Source organism: Parasteatoda tepidariorum, chromosome 2, assembly GCF_982258835.1.
Source record: "Parasteatoda tepidariorum strain Cologne lab strain chromosome 2, Ptep-v5.0, whole genome shotgun sequence".
Taxonomy (NCBI): Eukaryota; Metazoa; Arthropoda; class Arachnida; order Araneae; family Theridiidae; genus Parasteatoda; species Parasteatoda tepidariorum.
The window spans coordinates 93,582,396-93,600,925 of NC_141756.1; the positions used below are offsets into that span (position 1 = coordinate 93,582,396).

The 18,530-nt window shown below is 28.1% G+C and overlaps 1 protein-coding gene across 3 annotated transcripts in view; it reads left to right on the plus strand.

Annotated features, from left to right (window-relative positions):
* LOC107440765 (endothelial cell-selective adhesion molecule) overlaps positions 1-18,530 on the plus strand; it is a 107,946-nt gene that overhangs the window by 60,311 nt on the left and 29,105 nt on the right. For all 3 annotated transcript variants that reach the window (XM_043044523.3, XM_071177840.2, XM_087157762.1), the window contains exon 2: positions 11,479-11,606. In XM_043044523.3, the coding sequence (XP_042900457.1) occupies positions 11,561-11,606 (46 nt within the window). In that variant the 5' untranslated portion in view covers positions 11,479-11,560. The remainder of the gene's footprint in view (positions 1-11,478; positions 11,607-18,530) is intronic.

The window sequence follows — 18,530 nt, forward strand, 5'->3', positions numbered from 1 at the left end:
AAGTATAACCTCGAGTGGAAATACAATAAAAAACATAAGCAACACAAAAAACACTAAACAATCTAATCTAGAAAAAGGGTATTTTTTTTATTTCAAAAACTATTCTTTACTTCCTGAAGTATAAAAAATGTCTTTAGTTCAAAACCTGAGTGGGTAAAAAAAAAAGATATATTAATTTCAAGATTCTTTTCCTGAAGGGTATTAATGAAGGGACATATAAAATGAACTCAAATAAATGCTAGAAGATGCTCTTCATTACGTGTATGAGTAAAAAAGGAATTCGTTTTTTTTCCCTTATTTATTTTATGCATTCTAGATTTAATCAAATGCTTGGTTGACAAAAAGCATGAGGAAATTTTTCATATTTTCTGAAAACGTCAAAATATTCGTTATAAATTTTAAATTTCTCCTTAATACTTATTAAGGAATAAATTTCAAATAACTATTCTTTTTGTTCCATCATTATAAAGATTGATATGTTATGAAAAACATTTGTTTACATTCGTAAATACTGTTTTGCAGTTATGTAAAAATAATGTAAATTAAAAAAATGTTAGAATGAAAAGAGCTTTCTGACAACATTTTTTTAACCTTTAAATTCCGAATTAAACAAAAATTATCCAAACAACTTGAAATTTTATAAATTCACTACACTTGTTATAATTTTCATTCAAAATTACTTTTAAACAGTCAGAAGCAGTGTGTCCGTTCCGTTAACCGTAAAGTTTACGGTGAAGAACTTTTTTTTTACTTTTATGGTTTTGAAACCGTTTAACACTAGTATGGTTAAAAGCCATGAATACTAAATGTACGGTTTTTAACAATTTATAACTAGCATGGTTTCAAAACCTTAAAAAAGAAATTTAACTAGTAATTAGACGTAGGTTTTCCAAGTGATGGGCATAGAAATTAGATTAAGGTTGAGTTATCAAATGAAACGAGGAATAAGATTTAATTAGTTTAACTGGTTGTTTCACCTATTGTAAGAGAAAAATACTACGCATATTGGAGTATCATATTCTAATATTCCAGTAAGAATTAAGGAAAAATTATCCAAACAACTTATAAATTCCCTACACTGTTATAATTTTCTTTCACTTTTATGGTTTTCAAACCGCTTAAGACTAGTATGGTTAAAAAGTCATGAATACTAAACAGTACGGTTTTTTAACCATTTATAAATGGCATGGTTTCAAAACCTTAAAAAAGAAATTTAACTAGTAATTGGACGCAGGATTTTCAAGTGATGGGCATGGAAATTAGATTTAGGTTTGAGTTTTCAAATGAAACGTGGAATAAGGTTTAATTAGTTTATCTGATTGTTTCACCTATTGTGAGAGAAAAATACTACGTATATTGGAGTATCATATTCTAATATTCCAAGGTAATACTCAGGGAGTACAGTACACTGGAAACCCTTTATGTGTTGAAGAAACTGGAGGAAATCTGAAAGTGTCAAAGCTGGAACTAGAGTCTCCATTCAGGCCAGGAGTTTGTCAGCTATAATATGTACCCTGCCGCTAGGAACTAAGTGGCTTTATTAGGTAGGCCTAGTTAGCGTGATAAAATTCTGGTTGTTTAAACTTATTAGGTTAAAGCAGTTACTAAACTCTTTTACTCACAGTTACAGTTTGAATATCATCTTATTTAAGGATATTGACTGTTTTGTTTGAATATGGTAAAATAACAATGCAATAAATTGCTATTTAACCATTTTTTTTCCAAGAAATTTCTAATAGTACTCGAAAGAATATCTAAAGGCACTAAAATAAAAAACCAAACTATTTGGACCATATTTCCCAAATTGCGACTCCCTCCTATATTTTGGGGGTCAGAAATCGTCAAAAAAGTTTAGTTTATTCAGAGAAAGTACATTTCCGTGTCTGATTTCGTAAATTAAAGTATTGTCTGCACTTATTAATTAACATATTTGAGGTCCCCCTCTCTAGTCTTCAAAATCAATGCATCAAAAAGTAGTCAGTGAGGTCTATTTTTTTAAGCATTGCACATAGTATTAAAAAGTTCTTTAAAGTTTTCTAAATCTATTTCATTCCGATCATTTTATATAGCTTTTGCACTTGATTCTTATTCCATTGACGACTATTCACATAATTTTTGTTACCAAAATCACCCAAAGGCTATAGTATTTAAATCCCAATCACCGCATTCGTATTTTAAAGGTATATGAAACCAAGTGTTTCTTACATTGACATGAATAATTAACCCAGTGTGTCTATTAACATAAATAATGAAAACTCAACAAGAAATAATAAAATAAATTTGAATTTATCTATTAAGCCGAAAGAAAATTGTGGGGAATTCTGAATATCATATTTTGAGTTATACTACGTGTATAGCTAATCTTTTGATGTGCTGAACTTCCAACTATATCAAGGTAAATCTAACATTAGGAAGTCGCAATGAAATCAACAACAAATAATTTAAAAAAAACTAAGGTTTTGTATTGGTTGTCATGAATTGTGGTGATATTAGGGCTTTTACTCGCTTCGGTGGTTAATATAAACCTATTATTACAGTACCTATATTAGGTACCTATATTGGTTTAATAATTTCTTATTACCTCAGTAAAGGCAGTAGTAGTACAATTAATTAAGTATTACTGGCGCCAATAATAGTTTGGTGATTTTACGGCCTTCAAAATAAGTACCGATATTATTTCGCTCCCCAAAAATGATTATAAAAATATTAGTGTCGTTACTGATTATTTTCAAGAGTTTGAGTTAATTAATTTTAACATTAAGTGCAAATCTGGTATTGACGAAAATGATATTTAAATAATTTTGACAGTAAGTACAACTTGAAATAAGAAAATAAGTATTGCATTAAAATGCTAAATTAATGTTGCAAAAGTACTTATTCTTCTAGAAAACCATAAATAAATTTCATCATTATTTATTACTGACGCCATTTTAATTATAGGTACTACTGATATTATGTTAATTGGCGTTTTTATACTAGTAACTAATTATACTAATATTAATACCAAGATGCCTATAGGTACAATGGGATTAGGTTTGTAAGAACACTAAAAGAGATATTAAAATTGTTGCTTAAATACTAAAATTGTTAATTATAGTAATTTCTGATTATCAGGAGATGATTTAGCAATAGCATTATGCTAAATGATGCAGAATGTAATTAATCTTTATTTTCATAGGATTAACAACTACACTTGAAAGAGAGGAGTAAAAACATGTTTTTCTGAATCTGATAACAGAAAAAAAACACCTGGGAGAGCATTGATGAATAAAGAAAATTATAAAAGAAAAAAATGAACAAATAGATTAATGAATTTTGCTTAGTTGTGTCGGTATGCGTCTTTTAGTTTTGTGCAAATCGGCGGCACTGATTAATACTGATTTCTTAATTATTTACTTTCTTTCGCTCCTTATTACGAAAAACGGATATACAGCTAGTATTATAGCTAAGTAGCACCACATTTATATTAATATAGAGAAATTCTGCTAATGTATTCATTCATTGCTAAAATTTCTTTCCAAATTAAACAGAGTAATTTGCGATTCAAACAATTACATAAAATACAATGTTTCTTTGTTGTTGCAAACATTCAACAATGAATTAAAATTAAACAATGCATAAAATATATGTCAGTCATGTAACAATAAAAAAAATCACTTTCTTGAAAGCTTTTGAGTTGGTTGGGCGAATTTTTTTTCAACTGCTCTTTGAGATAAAATTAATTTGTCGCTATGGCGAAAATTTACCGGTTTCTTTGTAAAAAACTGTAAGTAGCATTATTTGGTTAATTCAATTCGGTTCAACTACAAAATCACAACATTCAGATAGTTTATCTAACCCAGCATGAAATGCAGACGCATATGAAACAATTTAAATTTTTCTTAAAAACTTATTATATTTTAGTTTTGTGTCCTCCTTAATTGGGATGGAAATTTTACTTCATGTATTTATCGTTTCTTTGCTTATCATCATGACACTTACAAACGCAAACTTAAAAATGCGTACAGTTTGTGAGGGAATTTCAAAAGCATTGCGTTAATTATAAGAGTGATTGAAAACATCATTTAGAAAACGTTTTACTACTATTTTTTAGTCATCTTTTTTATGTGTACACCGGGTGTTTCAAACATTATGTTTTAAATTCACTAAAGGTCACATAGTGTAATAAAAAAAAATTCTGAATCGTATACTTAACTAAAAAAACATAATTTTGATCTGCTCAAAGAATTTATTAGTGCTGTTCTACTTTTCATGGAAAATAAAATTTCATAAAACTATTACCAACCCTAGTAGTCACCATCAGTTTTAAAAATTATTAGAATTAGTTCAAGCTTAATTATTTTAGTATAGTTTTTTTGAAAAAATATTCGTTTTATAAGAATTATTTATGCGTTGATTTTTAAAACATCCATGTTTTGTGTAATTATAAATAGTAAATGTGATTTACTTAAAAATTGAACGTTGTCAACGTATGCTGCACGTAAGAACCTATGCAAGAATATTTGTGCTTAAAAACATGTCCCGTTAATAAACATTTATAATGAATATTAATATTTTTAACCATATAAATAATTATTGCTACTAAGTTTTGTACATTTATCAACATAAAAAGGCAAACACCCTGAATAACTCTCGCTCCAATAATCGGATTCTATCATACTATAAATTCATCTTGATGATTCAATAGACTAACTTTCGATATGTTAATGAGTACAGATGATATTTTAAATTTTATAGCCAGACACAAAAATGTACTTTATCTGAATAAGCATAACTTTTTTCGACGGATTTGGGTGTCTATATAATATATGGTGATAACTTTCAAAATATGGTGATAACTGATAGTTTAGGCAGTTGAGCAACCAAAAGTTTGAACCTAATAAAACTAGTTTAGATCTATTAATATAACATATTAATTGTGATCACGAGAGCTTTTTAAGCGACTTAAAAAATACACTCAATTATAAAAATCATTCATCCAAAGAAGAACCATAAAATCAAATTTGAATAATTATTTAATACATTTTAATAATTATAAAATTTGTTATAATATCTTAAATTATTAATTACACTATTTATAACATTTTAAACTATTTATTACTAAATTATTATTTGTTATTCACAGCGGAATTTACAAGCAGAAATTGAACTAATTACAAGCGGAAATTGATCCAAATCAGTCTAAAAGTTATAAAAAATTCTAAGTTTAAAAAAGTCGTATATTTAAAATTTGACGATATTTTAATATTATGACCTAAGATAACGCCTTCGTTAATTATTAATTAGTATAGATGAGTTTAGAACCTCAAACTAATAAGATTGAGTTCCAATACATGAAAATCTGAGCATTAGATCAAAAGTAAATTAGGATGTCCACAACTTTTATTTAGCATACTGTACATAAATAAATTTTTGTATGAGGAACTTTTTTTAAAACAATTACTGAATTCTTATTACTTATCAGAAAAAAGAATGGCGATCCTGAAATGGAAGCCGAAAACCACAACATCGGTGGAGAGGAGGAAGGAGCTCGGATAATCGGAAGTGCTCCCATAATTCCTCTAATGATGAAAGAGATGGAAGAGAAGATTTTGGATGAGACAATTACAGCCAAAAAACATCATGTTTGGCGCGCTTTCTTCAAAAAGAAGAACAGAAAAAATTTAAAAGGGGAAAAGAATCCTCATAATGGAAAAATGACAAATGTCATTGGAAATGCAACTTTGCCACTGAAATCTGCAATGATTTTTGGAGGAATATATGGAAATGGACAGGAGAGAAGCGCTGAACAAAGAATGCAATTATATTTTGCAATTAAGAACAATTTTGGCAGAAAAGAGACTGCTGTTTGAACTATAATGTGACGACAAAAAATAAAATTGGCAGGAAAAAGACTGCTATTTGTACTATATTATGCGACAACGATAAAAATTGGCAGGAAAGAGACTGCATATATTTGGCAGGAAAAAGACTGCTATTTGAACAAAAATATGAGACAAAAATAAATCGGCAGAAAAGAGACTGCATTTATTTGGCAGGGAAAAGCCTGCATAATATTGGCAGGAAAAAGACTGCTATTTGAATTGTGTTGTAAAGGCAAAAAAAATAACAATAAAAATATTAAAGAGACTGCATAGTTTTGACAGGAAAGACTGTTATTTAAACTATAAAATGAGACAAAAATAAATTTGCAGGAAAGAGACTGTATAATTTTAGCAGAAAAGAGACTGCTGAATAATGAATATATTGTATATAGTCTATTTCTTTTTTTTTTTTTTGCATTCTTATATCTATATATCTCATCTTTATAAACAATTTTCGGCTTAAATAAATATATCAAAATTCAGTTTTGTTACTACTTATTTTTAAATGGTGTTTCAATTTTTATTCAGACAAATAGTCAATATAGTTTTTCTATAGAAAGGACTCCCCTCGCCATCAAGTCTAAAGCAGCTTGCTGCTATGGAAACAAGAAATACCGCTTTTCAAAAAGCGAAGTTTCTCCCTTGGTTCCCTTTCTCTCGCCGACTCGAACTAATACCTGTCTTAAGTATTGGACCACCAGCTTGAAGTGGTTAAACCTTGTAACCATAGTCACCGCCCCTGCTCCAGATGAATCGCTTGGGGAGTTCTTTTCACAGACAATATGAAAGCAAGATTATAGTCATTTTGTAAATTTCTAATTGGTACTAAGTATACTATGGTAGCAAAATACCTACCGTAGGTATTGTAGAAATAGGATTTTTTGCGGTCAACCTAATTTTCGATTATCGGGACTTGAACAATAGCAATATGCCAAATCATAGTAAATTTGGTTTATATTTATTTTTATGGAATGAGCTTTTAAAAACATGTTTTGCGTAATCTAATATCGCATAGAGACCAAAAAAGGCAACAAATAATAATATATAAATAAGCAAAGTATTAACTTAATTGTGTTTGAATATGTCTTTCAGTTAAGTCCATTATTTCAATGATTTAGTACAGGATTAGTCATCAATATGATTTATTGATTTACTTTTTCTATCCTGTACGAAGGACGGATAATTCAGTTAGTATTTAATATTATGGGTCGTTCTTGGTGTATGCATATGGTGAAAATGAATTAAATAAGCAGGCTTAAGATTTTCTGAAAAGAACTGTGGTTAGAGTTGAAAATAATTATCTGAGTAACATAATCCGTTATTCATGAATTCAGTTATCTTATGTTAGTACGTTGAATACTCTTTTAACGGTGTTCCATATTTGGAACATTGGAGTAGGAGCTCTAACTACTGATGGTTACGGTTGCTTAGTCTGCGTTCCAATGCGTAACTTTGAGCATTTCTGCTTAGATCTTAAAATTGTAAATCCTCAAGTTTGGAAATGTATTAATGTTTGTTTTTTTGATAAAATTGAAGTAAACTTATATTAACGATTGTGGTGTTCAACATATTAGTTTTATTTTAATTTTATGAGAATAATATTAGTTTTATTTAATTTTATAAAACTAATATGCTGTTATTTTATTTTATAAGACTAATAACGTCGTTCAACAGCCGACCCAATTTTTGGGTTTACGACTATTAATGTTCAACTCAGTAACCTTGTTGTTTTGAATCCAATCCAAGGGAACTCTTGGATCAAGCATAGGGAGAAATTTAACTTCGTGGAAGACTTTTTTGATGGAACTAAACCGCATTTTGCGTTATATGGAGAGGAAGAACAGGAGAATCTCCCACGGTTAGCCTGATGGCAAAGGGACTCTAACCCGTGATTAATATATTAGTCATTAAAATACATCAATTTAGTTATTAAAATACTTCAATGCGACCAGCGTTCATGGCTTTTTGCAAAATTGTTTCAAGCCTTTCCAATTTAATACTTTTAGTAATCTTAAAATGATATTATTTTAATGATCGAGATATTCTGCATATTCTAAAGAAGTAATTTTGAAATATAACAAAATGAGCACAATTATTATTTTAGCACTTTTTTGCAAAATTTTTTCAAGGTTTTCCATTTCTTTTTGCTCATCAAATTTTACTTTTTTGTTCGAATTAATTTGCAACTGTTCCTGGAATTTAATTTTTCACTTCTTCTGCATTAATATTACTTATAAAAACGACATACTCTTCTCCACAGACATAAAATGGAGTAACAGGCTCTAGACTGTTTTCCTTATCAACTAAATTCTTATCGGTTACTTATTTCGCAAAACTAAGGCATAAAAATCTCTAAATCTTCCTATTCTGAATCAGAAAGATTTTCTAAGAAAGATTTTGCTTCCGTTGTTATATCTCTCTCAGACATGTCACTAATAGCAAGATAAATTTATAAATGAGGCTTATAAAAGAAGTGCTAACCATTCTTTACCTCACTCGGTAACAGCAGATGCAACTTGAAAATAATATTAATCACAAGAATATGGAAGGAACAAATATCACACAGTGAGAAATATCTTTGACTTGAAATTTTAACTCTATCACAGTCAGATAACAAAAGAAAAAGATTCTGAAAGCCAGGACCTTACCATAAGAAATTTCTTATTTCAAAAATAAGAATTTCAACAAAAGAGAAAAGTACTGATAATGAAAAAATGCTTACTTTGCATTAGCGATAGAGTTAACATCTGTCGTTATTATTAGTCATCTGTAAATTGAACAGAAATTGAACCTTAAGATTAGTTTCGATTTCCACCACTCTTCTCAATTTCAACATCATTATTTTTATTAAATCACTGTCATAATAGCTATTGAATTACAAGTACTCAGCGAAACTTGATGAATCATATGATTTCTAAAAACAGAGCTCGTAAAATATTTGTTTCAAGAATAGAATAGTATAGATATAGAATAGTATAGTATAGAATAGAATAGAATAGAATAGGCTTTGAACTAATATTTTAATTTTAATATTTTAAAATAAAGGCTGGAATAAGATTCTTAACAGACAGTTATTTTCCTTTTCGAAAGTTCGTAAAATAGTGTAGTCGTCTCATAAAGATTAGATAGCGGAGAACTTGATAACAAAAGGTAACAAATTATATCAAAGTTTTAAAATTCATGAAAAATTAAATAATTTTAGAAACGGAATCAAACTGAAAGCAAAAACAACTTCATAATATAAATATTAAATGTAGGAAAAATATTAATTGCTCGATAAACTCGAACTCAAAGTCCATATTCTTTTTTTTTTTTTTTTTGGAAAACTGGCAAGCCAATGGTTAAATATCTTGTACCTTTTAAAGGATTTCTTACATTTAATTAAACAGAAGCTAAAAAGAAAACTTCAATTCGGAATCCTAAAATTATAGTTATAAGATAAGGGGGGAGCACCCTCTTAGTTAATAGGAGTTTTTTCTATTAAAGAAATTTACATTAGTAATATTCTCATGTTTAATTATTAGGAATTAAAATTGTAAAATATATTAATTAGAAGAGAAGAATTGCAGAATTGTAAAATAAATTAATAATTAAAAAAAGGCAACATCGTATTGGTGACCTTCATAAAATATGATTCATTGGAGGGACCCCTATTAAATGGGGATTTTTATTCATTAATATATCCAATGTAAATGAAATTATTATGCTCAAATTCGAAAAAAAAATATTTAAAAAACTGTCGGAATCACATCACATTTTTTTTCGATAAATTAAGATTCTGAAGGAAGAAATGGGAAAGAGAAATGGAACTTCAATTTTTCTAAGCTGTTATCACTTAAAAAATGATATTTTTTAGCGTTTACTTCAGGAGAATATCTTTTTTTCAAAATTCATAAAAATATAAGCTTTAATTTCTATTAAAATCACTTTAGGAAGGAAGAGTTTTAGTACCCCTTCTGGAAGAGGGAACTTTCTTTTTAATTGCTGCAACCCATATGAGTACTTTCCCAAAGTTTCAAAACATTATATTTTTTCTTCTTTGTTCACAATTTTTTATATAATTTGGTAGAACAAATAAAATCTTCTTTATATTTTATTTTCAAATTGTTTTTTGGATATATATTCATATGCATTTTGTTTCAAGACGAGTTTGTGAAAGAAAAAAATTAATATTGTGGTTAAATGTGCTTTTCTAGAAAACAAATCCGCTTTCAAGAAGCAAAAGTATTATGGGCTCCATAAAACCTCCTTTATTGCGGTCACACATGCTTCAACCATTTTTAACTGTCCTACTTTGAAACTATTTTAAATTTTTTTTAAATAAATGAATTTTTTATTCTGAAAACAAAGGTATCGTTTTTTTTTTTGCATACAAAAATGTTACTTTTACCTGGAGTAAAGAAAGCAAAAAAGATTTTAAGAACGGTTGTAAAAATATATTTAATATTTTTGAAAAATTGAATTTGCAAATTAGATTTTCTTTCAATTAATATGTTCACGTTTTAAAATTTAATTAGATAATTGCTATCCGAATTAAAGATCGAAAACGCACATGATGGCCCAAAATAATAACTGTTAATGTTTGAAAATATTTTGAGCAATTTAGTTTTTGACGAAATGGAGTTTTCAAAACAACTTAGGTCAGAGAAAAGTCACACATTTCTTACAAAGGTCACAACTTAGGTCACGCCTATCTTTAAAAAAAATTTTTTTAGATCCCCTTGTCTTTTCACTTTAAACAGGAAGGTTACAAGTCACGACAAGAATTTTGAATTTTTTTGCCTGGAATCGCTACACAGTTTTATTTCGACAAACTTAATAGTTCCAGTGCCACTTGTTTGCAAGTTCCGAGACTCTTTCGAGTTACTGAATGTCTTGCTTCATTTTTCTCCATTCTTTCATCATCAGAGTTAATAGAATCATGAGTAGGAGACTGAGCATCGATCATCTTCATTGCTCGAATCTTTATTGTTTCATTTTCACAATTCTTTCATCATAAGAGTTGGTAGAATCATAAATAGGAGAGTGAGCATCGATCATCTTCATTATTACTCTAATTTCTATTGTTTGTTTCATTTCCCAAATCTTTCATCATAAGAGTTGGTAGAATCATGAGTAGGAAAGTATTTATCAATCCCAAGTAAAATTGCTTGAAAATTAAAGTGTAAAAATGATATTTTTCAATAAACTGCAATAATTTCTTTATAAAAACTAATTTATTCTCCCATTATGGAAGTAATAAAGATATAAAAAGATATAATAGAAATAGTTTTAATTATTTTTTGTTTAATATTTAGCACCTAATTAATATGTAATGAGACCAGAGTCAATTCGTCGAATTTCCATATTAAGTTTGCACTAGTCATCTGCGTAAATCATGCAAGTGATTTAACTCTAATTATTTCCTTCGCCTTGAGTTTCTTAAAATAAAACAAAAAGTAATGCAAATTCTTATACTATTTCTGCATTAAACTAATTTACTATTATGACGTACTCATTTTTTTTCGTTTTGATAAATACTTTTGTATTTTAAAAAAAAATGTAGATTTTTATAAGAGTGCAAAAAATTGTTTTATATAATTTTTATAAATTGTTTTATAAATCTTTTTTTCAGTTGAATTCATAGGGGGAATAAGATGCCTTGGAAAAGGATGATAACTTGATTCTACAAGAAGAAATAAAGTCGAATTAAGACAATGCTGGAAAATGTCATTTTCATGTTAATCATTTTCTACCTACAAGGTAACTTTCAACATTTTAATGTATCAAAGATTTTTAACATTCCATTTTTCTCTCTATTTAATACTTTTAAATCTTACTTTGATAACACATGAAGAGTTATATTTTGAAAAAGAAACTGCATAATTTTCTTAAAGTTTTTACGACAGACTGTGATCTCATATAAGAGTGAAGAATTTTTTTTCCAACATATCCTTAAGTCGATTTATGCAAATGCTTTCTAGAAAGTTATGCTACATAGCCTATTGTATTTAGTGTAATTGTAGTTTAAATGAATGCATATAAAGCTATATAGTTCTAAAATTTTTCTCTAAAAGAAAGCTTTAAAACATAAATTTTAAGTATGAGCAAATTGAGCATTTTATTTATTTGAATCATATCGATTTTTCTTTGCTTCTTTCTATTTTAGATTTCACAAAAGTTGTTTATTATATTAGATCATTTATAAATTATTGAAACTTCTGAATCAATATAGATTTCATGTTTAGGTATAGTTTTGCTGTTAAGAATATGTTAAAAGTTCAACTTTAATTGAAATTTTTTATAGAAAAAGATAAATAACTAATGATTTATTCCAGTGCAAATATATTTATTAAGTGAAACGTATCACATATAAGGAAAAAAAAGCTATTTTCACAATGCGTGAATAGTTAAAATGTTTAGGTATATTGTTGCTACTTAGAATATTTTATTTATTCAACTTTTTTTGAAATTAATTATAAAAGTGATAAATAAATAATTATTTATTCCAATAAAAAAATATTTATCAAGTAAAAAGTATCTCATTTAATGAAAAAAATTATTTTCCCAGCAAATAACAAATTCAGTATATTTTTTATTTAACTGCCAAAAACGTTTACAGAAAAATTCCTGAAATCGAAAATTAAAGATTCCAGTTGTACTAAGAAAAAAAATACAGCTCTTGTAAATTAAATTTCTCGAAGCCTTAAATAAAAATTATAAAAGTCATTTCCCACGCACGCAGGCTCGTATTTTTCGATATCGTGAAATATTTTCGGGTAAAATCCTCAATAATAAAAAAGAATTAAGTGGCTTTCGAAATATGCTTGAGGCAATTTTGAGCGAAGTATAGGAATACCTTTGAATAGAAATGGATTTTTTATTGAAAAATGTTGTCAATAGAAAAAAAATAGAAGTATATATAAAAAATACAAAAGAAAACTCTTACATTCCTTTAAAAATTAATTTCATTGAACGTGCTTCATTTATTGCCAAGAATAGTAGAATAAAAATTGAATGGAATATTGAATTTTTTCCTTTACAAATCAATCAAAGAATTTATAAGCTAAAATCTACTTGGTAAACATTAATTTCATTGGGTTTCTCACAAGCCTTTAATAAATGTTAAAATCTCAATTCGTTACATTTTTATTATTAATAACATTTTCACTTTAGTAATCTTGTTGTTTGGAATGTAGCAAAAATTGAAAAATGAAAATAAATATGGAAAAAAAACTTTTCTTCGAAAGGATAATCTCCTTTAAATATTTAATAACTATTTTACAATGAATAAAGTTTTATTATTTAGAAAATTCACTATTTTTAGAATTTTTTGCAGACGAGACAATAAATATATATAATTGAAAAGCTATTTAGAGTATTTCGGTGAGATGTTTAATCATTTCAATGAATTAAACCAAATGCCCATTTAAGGATAGCTTAAAATTTGAACGAGTTTAAAGTTTCTATGCAAATATCAAAAATATAAATAAAATTGTACTAACTCTATTAGGAACCAGTTAATTTTAGAGACATTCGTGGAATGAAGTGTAATGCACCGGCTACAGACAATTGTCAGCCAATGACCAATCACAAAATGGTGGCAATGTGTTCGGTATTAAGCACCAGCCGCTTTTACTTCCCACTCAAGCTGATACCGATGTATAAGTTGCGTAGGGTTCAAGCCAACGGAATCAGATAACTACCAGTTCAGAAATATGGGTATCCTGTTTTGCAGAATGACAGTATAATGCTATAAACACTGATATATCAAGCCTATTTAATATGATATTTCTAGAAAAATTACTTTATTTTGAATATAAGAAATTCTAAAGACACATACATGGGCTTTTATAATACACGGGTTCTTTTGAAATTTCTGTGTTATTGTGTCATTAAAAGGTATCATAAAAATATCAAAACTTTTTTTCTAGATATTTGAAATAGTATTTTAAAACTTTAAGAAAATAATTTTGATTATTTCCAAAATTATCAGTTTTAAATTTATTTTCACAAATAATTTGCTGCTTTATAACTAAACTTGAAAAAAATTATAAACTTAAAATTTCCTTTTTTTCTTCAAAGCACGATTTCTTACATAAATTACATATAATTTTCATTTGCCTCTTTACTTATAAGCTTTAAAAAAATTCTAAATTTAAAATTTACATTTTTACTTAAAGTCCTATATCTTCCATAAATTACACTATTTCTTACATTTGCCTCCTTGCTAATAAACCTTAAAAAAATCTAAATTTGAAATTTATATTTTTAAAGCAATATTTCTTACATAAATCTGAAAGTTTAATCTCAATTTCTGTGAACAATATAAAACCAAATATTAAAAGTTTTCAAATTCAAATTTTCAAATTTAATGTATTTAATTTTTATATTTTGAGGTATATAGTTGCAAAATTTAAAACAACTCATATGAAGAAATCCATAAAAAAAAAAAATTTTTTTTTCAAAATTTCATACGCAATAAATTGTAATAATAATGGTTTTCACTGTTTAAAAAGAAATTAACAACATTAAAAACTGCTTTTGTTTAGTTTTTTTAACCACACATACATAGCAGTATCTGTTTAATACACTATGCCCACTTGAATTTTCTGTACCCATATTTACTTAGTTTTTTTAAGCATTAAATGTTTACCAAAGTTTAATAAAATGACAAAATTAGTGTAATTTGAAAATTCAAATAGGGATGCTTTGGTAACGGGATTGCTTAAAAAAAGTAAAACGAAAATAGTTTTCTGAAAGAAAGAAGACTGTTGAATTGTTATTTACAATCTAAACAGTGTCTGAATTTAAAAAATCACAAAATTCTTATGACAGGTCAGGTGTTTCGCAAATCAAGCTAGTTACCACCATTTTGTTCTTAATGAAAGCATAGTGTCGAACAGAAATACTTTCACATGCTTACTCACTTAAAAAAATCGCTGGAAAAATAAGATCTTTCTAAGTATTACACATTCAATTAAAAAAATTCGAAACACAATGTAAACAAATCTCGAAAGATTCTCCAAAATACTTACATCGAGGAAAAAGTATACGTCTTTTGAAATTACCAGGTTAATTAAGAGATCACGTAAAAAAAGCACAAATTACTAAGCGTATTACCAAATTTCTTTTCCGATAATTTCACTCCTAACGCCTTTCGTATGTTAGTCAACAGCAAATTCCAAAAATACTTCTAACTGCATCGATTTCTTCCCCTAATCTTCCGTGAGTTTTGAGGATTTTTACCTGCAGATTCAGAACTTCCCAATCTTTTTTTAGTTCTTGAGTGTCTTCCCTTTTATTACTATCGTTTCAACCCTCTCTTGTTTTAAAGTAGATTTCCCCACTCGTTAAATTCTTCGAGAAGGTTTCATCGGTGCAACAGAGAAAGAGGTAATTTCGTTAAGAGTTTTCGAACGTATAATAGTTTTTGTAAGAATTTTCGATGATGAAAAAAACAACTGCTATCTAAGAACAGATATTTGTTATTATAAATATATAATTGGTGTTATAAGATTTATATTGTAAGCTTTTTCGTTTGTTACAGTTCAATCTTTTAATATTTGAAAATTTAATTTTTTTACACATAACATATACTTTTCAATAAACAAAAATTTCCATTGGTATGTAATTCAATCATCATCATCATCAATGGCTCGACAGCTCAGGGTGGGCCTTGGCCTTCTCAAGATGTTTTTTTCCAGGCTGACCTTTCTCCTGCAAGTGTTTTCCAGTTTTTATGTTTTAAGACCAAAAGGTCTTTTTCTAGATTATCTATTCATCTCGAATTCGGCCCCTTTTCGTGAGCCAACTAGTCTGACATTGAAAACTCTTTTTTTAGTACTGTCTTCGTCCATTCAGATAACGTGGCCTGCCCATTTTATTCTTTGTTGTTAAAGTTAAGGTTCATTATCTGAGAGATAAAGCTTTAGATTTGTTCCTCTAAGCCACACACCATTTTTTGACCCTTTATAATAATTTCTTAAAAATAATCATATTTTTTTCGAATTTTATTCAATACTTTATTACGATATAGATTTCGTAACAGTGTACATAATAAAAAATATTTTTTGAATGAAAATATGCATTTCTTGTTTATTTTTGGCAAAAATAAGGAATTTGCAATTATGTTTAGTTTACCACGAATCAGTTTTACTTTTCAAACTTGTCCCGCAGAGGACTGTTCGTAAAGAATCGGTTCCCAGTAGAACACTGAAGTCAGGTATGACTGGCTGCGGTCTGTAAGTGGGAGGGGAAAAACTTCGATCAGCTTGCGTAGGGACCAAGAGTTCGTGGTATCGATCCTCGTTAAACTGTTCTACCATTAAGTGCTCAATTTCACGCGCAGATCGGCAAGCTACCGAAGCAGGGGAGTCATCCCCTTTGCAGAGGATCAAAATTACAATAACTTGTCTTCGTATCATCCTCATTGATGTTTCCCAGATCATCGCCAATAGCCCTTTGTGCAACTCTAGTGTGACGTAAATAAAGTAACTACCTACCTACCTTTTGAAACTTAAAGGCATAGGAAAAACGCTTTGGCTAAATGTTTTGCAGCAAAAACATAATATACCTTTTTAGTAGTTTCTGGGTTCTTAATGCATTAGAAATCGAAATAGCTGAGAATTCACTAGACGCTTGGAGAATTTTTTTTTTACGAAGATGGGGGATAATGATCCTTTTCGTTTTTGGAGAGTTAAAAGAGAGTTAAAGGAGAGTTAAAAACGCTCAAATTACTAAGCGTAGTACCCAACTTCTTTTCTAATAATTTCAGTCCTGACACCATTGGTATGTTAGTCAACAACAAACTCTGAAAATACTTTTAACTGCATCGATTTTTTCCCTAATCTTTCGTGAGTTTTGAGCATTTTCACTTACGGTTTCAGAGCTTCTCAGTCTTTTTTTTTCCTTGAGTATATTATCTTTTATTACTATCGTTTCAACCCTTTGTCCCCACTCGCTAAAATTTTGAAGAAGATTCCATGGGTACACCGGAGAATGAGGTAATTTCATTACGAGTAGAATAATAGTTTTTATAAGAATTTCGGATGATGAAAGAAAACTGCTATCTAAGAACAGGTATTCGTTATATATAATTGGTATAATAATTGGCGTTATAATTATATTAAATTACAAATATATAATTGGCGTTAATTTTCATATTTTAAGCCTTTTTTGACAGTTGAATTTTTATATATTTGAAAATAAGCAGATTTATCTACATAACAATGTGCTTTGCAGCAAAACAACAGCTTCTATTTTTATGTAATTGTACAATTTTTATTAAATACGCAGTACGACGAAATTTCGTTATTAATTTTGCAGTGTTCAGTGTCAAATTCTCCTTCAGATAAAATTTGAATTTTCTTGCATATTTTAGGCAAAAATGATGAATTCGTTGTTATTTTAAAAGATTGCTTTTCAAAGGTTTCGTCATCGGATAAAACTATGCACGGATAAATTTCATTTTAATTTCAATATAATTTGATATTTTCATTACTGAATTAAGTTTGGGACAATTACTCATGAATGTCAAGCAAATTTAACCTATCTTTTGCCAGCACCTTCGAGGCTTGTTCTGAAAATGGCGCAAAACGTCATTATGGAGAAAAGCCACAGTTTTAAGAAAAGGAAAAACATTTGTTCCAATATTTTAATGCTAAAAAATTCACTTCAATACTGCATTATCTGGCTCATACAAAATTGCAAAATATGAGAATGAGGCATTGATTTTGATAAATCTTTTTAAATGGGAAAATGTCACCCAGTTGGTGTTTTTAAAAAAGTTTAGTAATTTTTAAAATACTTAAATTTGTTCTCTCTGAAGACTAGATAATTCTCCACAACAAGATTGCCCATATAATTTAAAGTCACAGCTTCACTCTTGATTTCTTTATGCCTTTTTTCTTGGCGAAAAGACTTCGAAAAACCATGCTAAGTATCCAAACTTAAGAGCAAAAGAATGACGTTTTGGCTATATTTTTGGCAACAAAAACATTATATACCTTCCAGAATTTTCTATTCTCTAGATGAATTAGGAAACAATAGGTACAATTTTGAAATCAATTCCCATATGCTTTAAACTATTTAAGTTGAGCTAAGCAAGTTTCTGAAATATAAGTTTAAACGAAATAAACATATTGATTCGAAAAGTTTTTGACACATTCTAATTCGTCATACTGTTCCTACTGCCCAACTTCGTAAATTTTCCTTATTTGTAAGTCATGATAAGTCAAATATAAAATTAACCATCAAAAGTATGCAAAAAAAATTTTACAGAAGAAAGTAATTTTTGCTTAAATAAAGCTATAAAAATATATAACCATTTTGTCTTAAAATCCATTGTACCGTAAAATATTAGATCTCTATTTTACGGTATATAATATTCTTTGCTCCGGAAAAAAGGCATTTTATGGTAAAATGTACCGGCACTTTGAATACAGATACATTTTATTGTAATTTGATCCGGAATTTTTAGCTAAGTATGTTTCTTAGGAAAAAAAACTTTTATGGGAAAAGAAAATGTGTTATTAGTTATTTCAATTTCTCTAATGGGAGGAAACTTCCAATCTTAATATTTAAGTTAAGGTAACAAAGATTAAATTAAAAGTCTAGCTATTGTTACTACTCCCAAAGGATTCACTCAAACATTAAGCATGATGTTCAAGTTAACAATGAAAACTT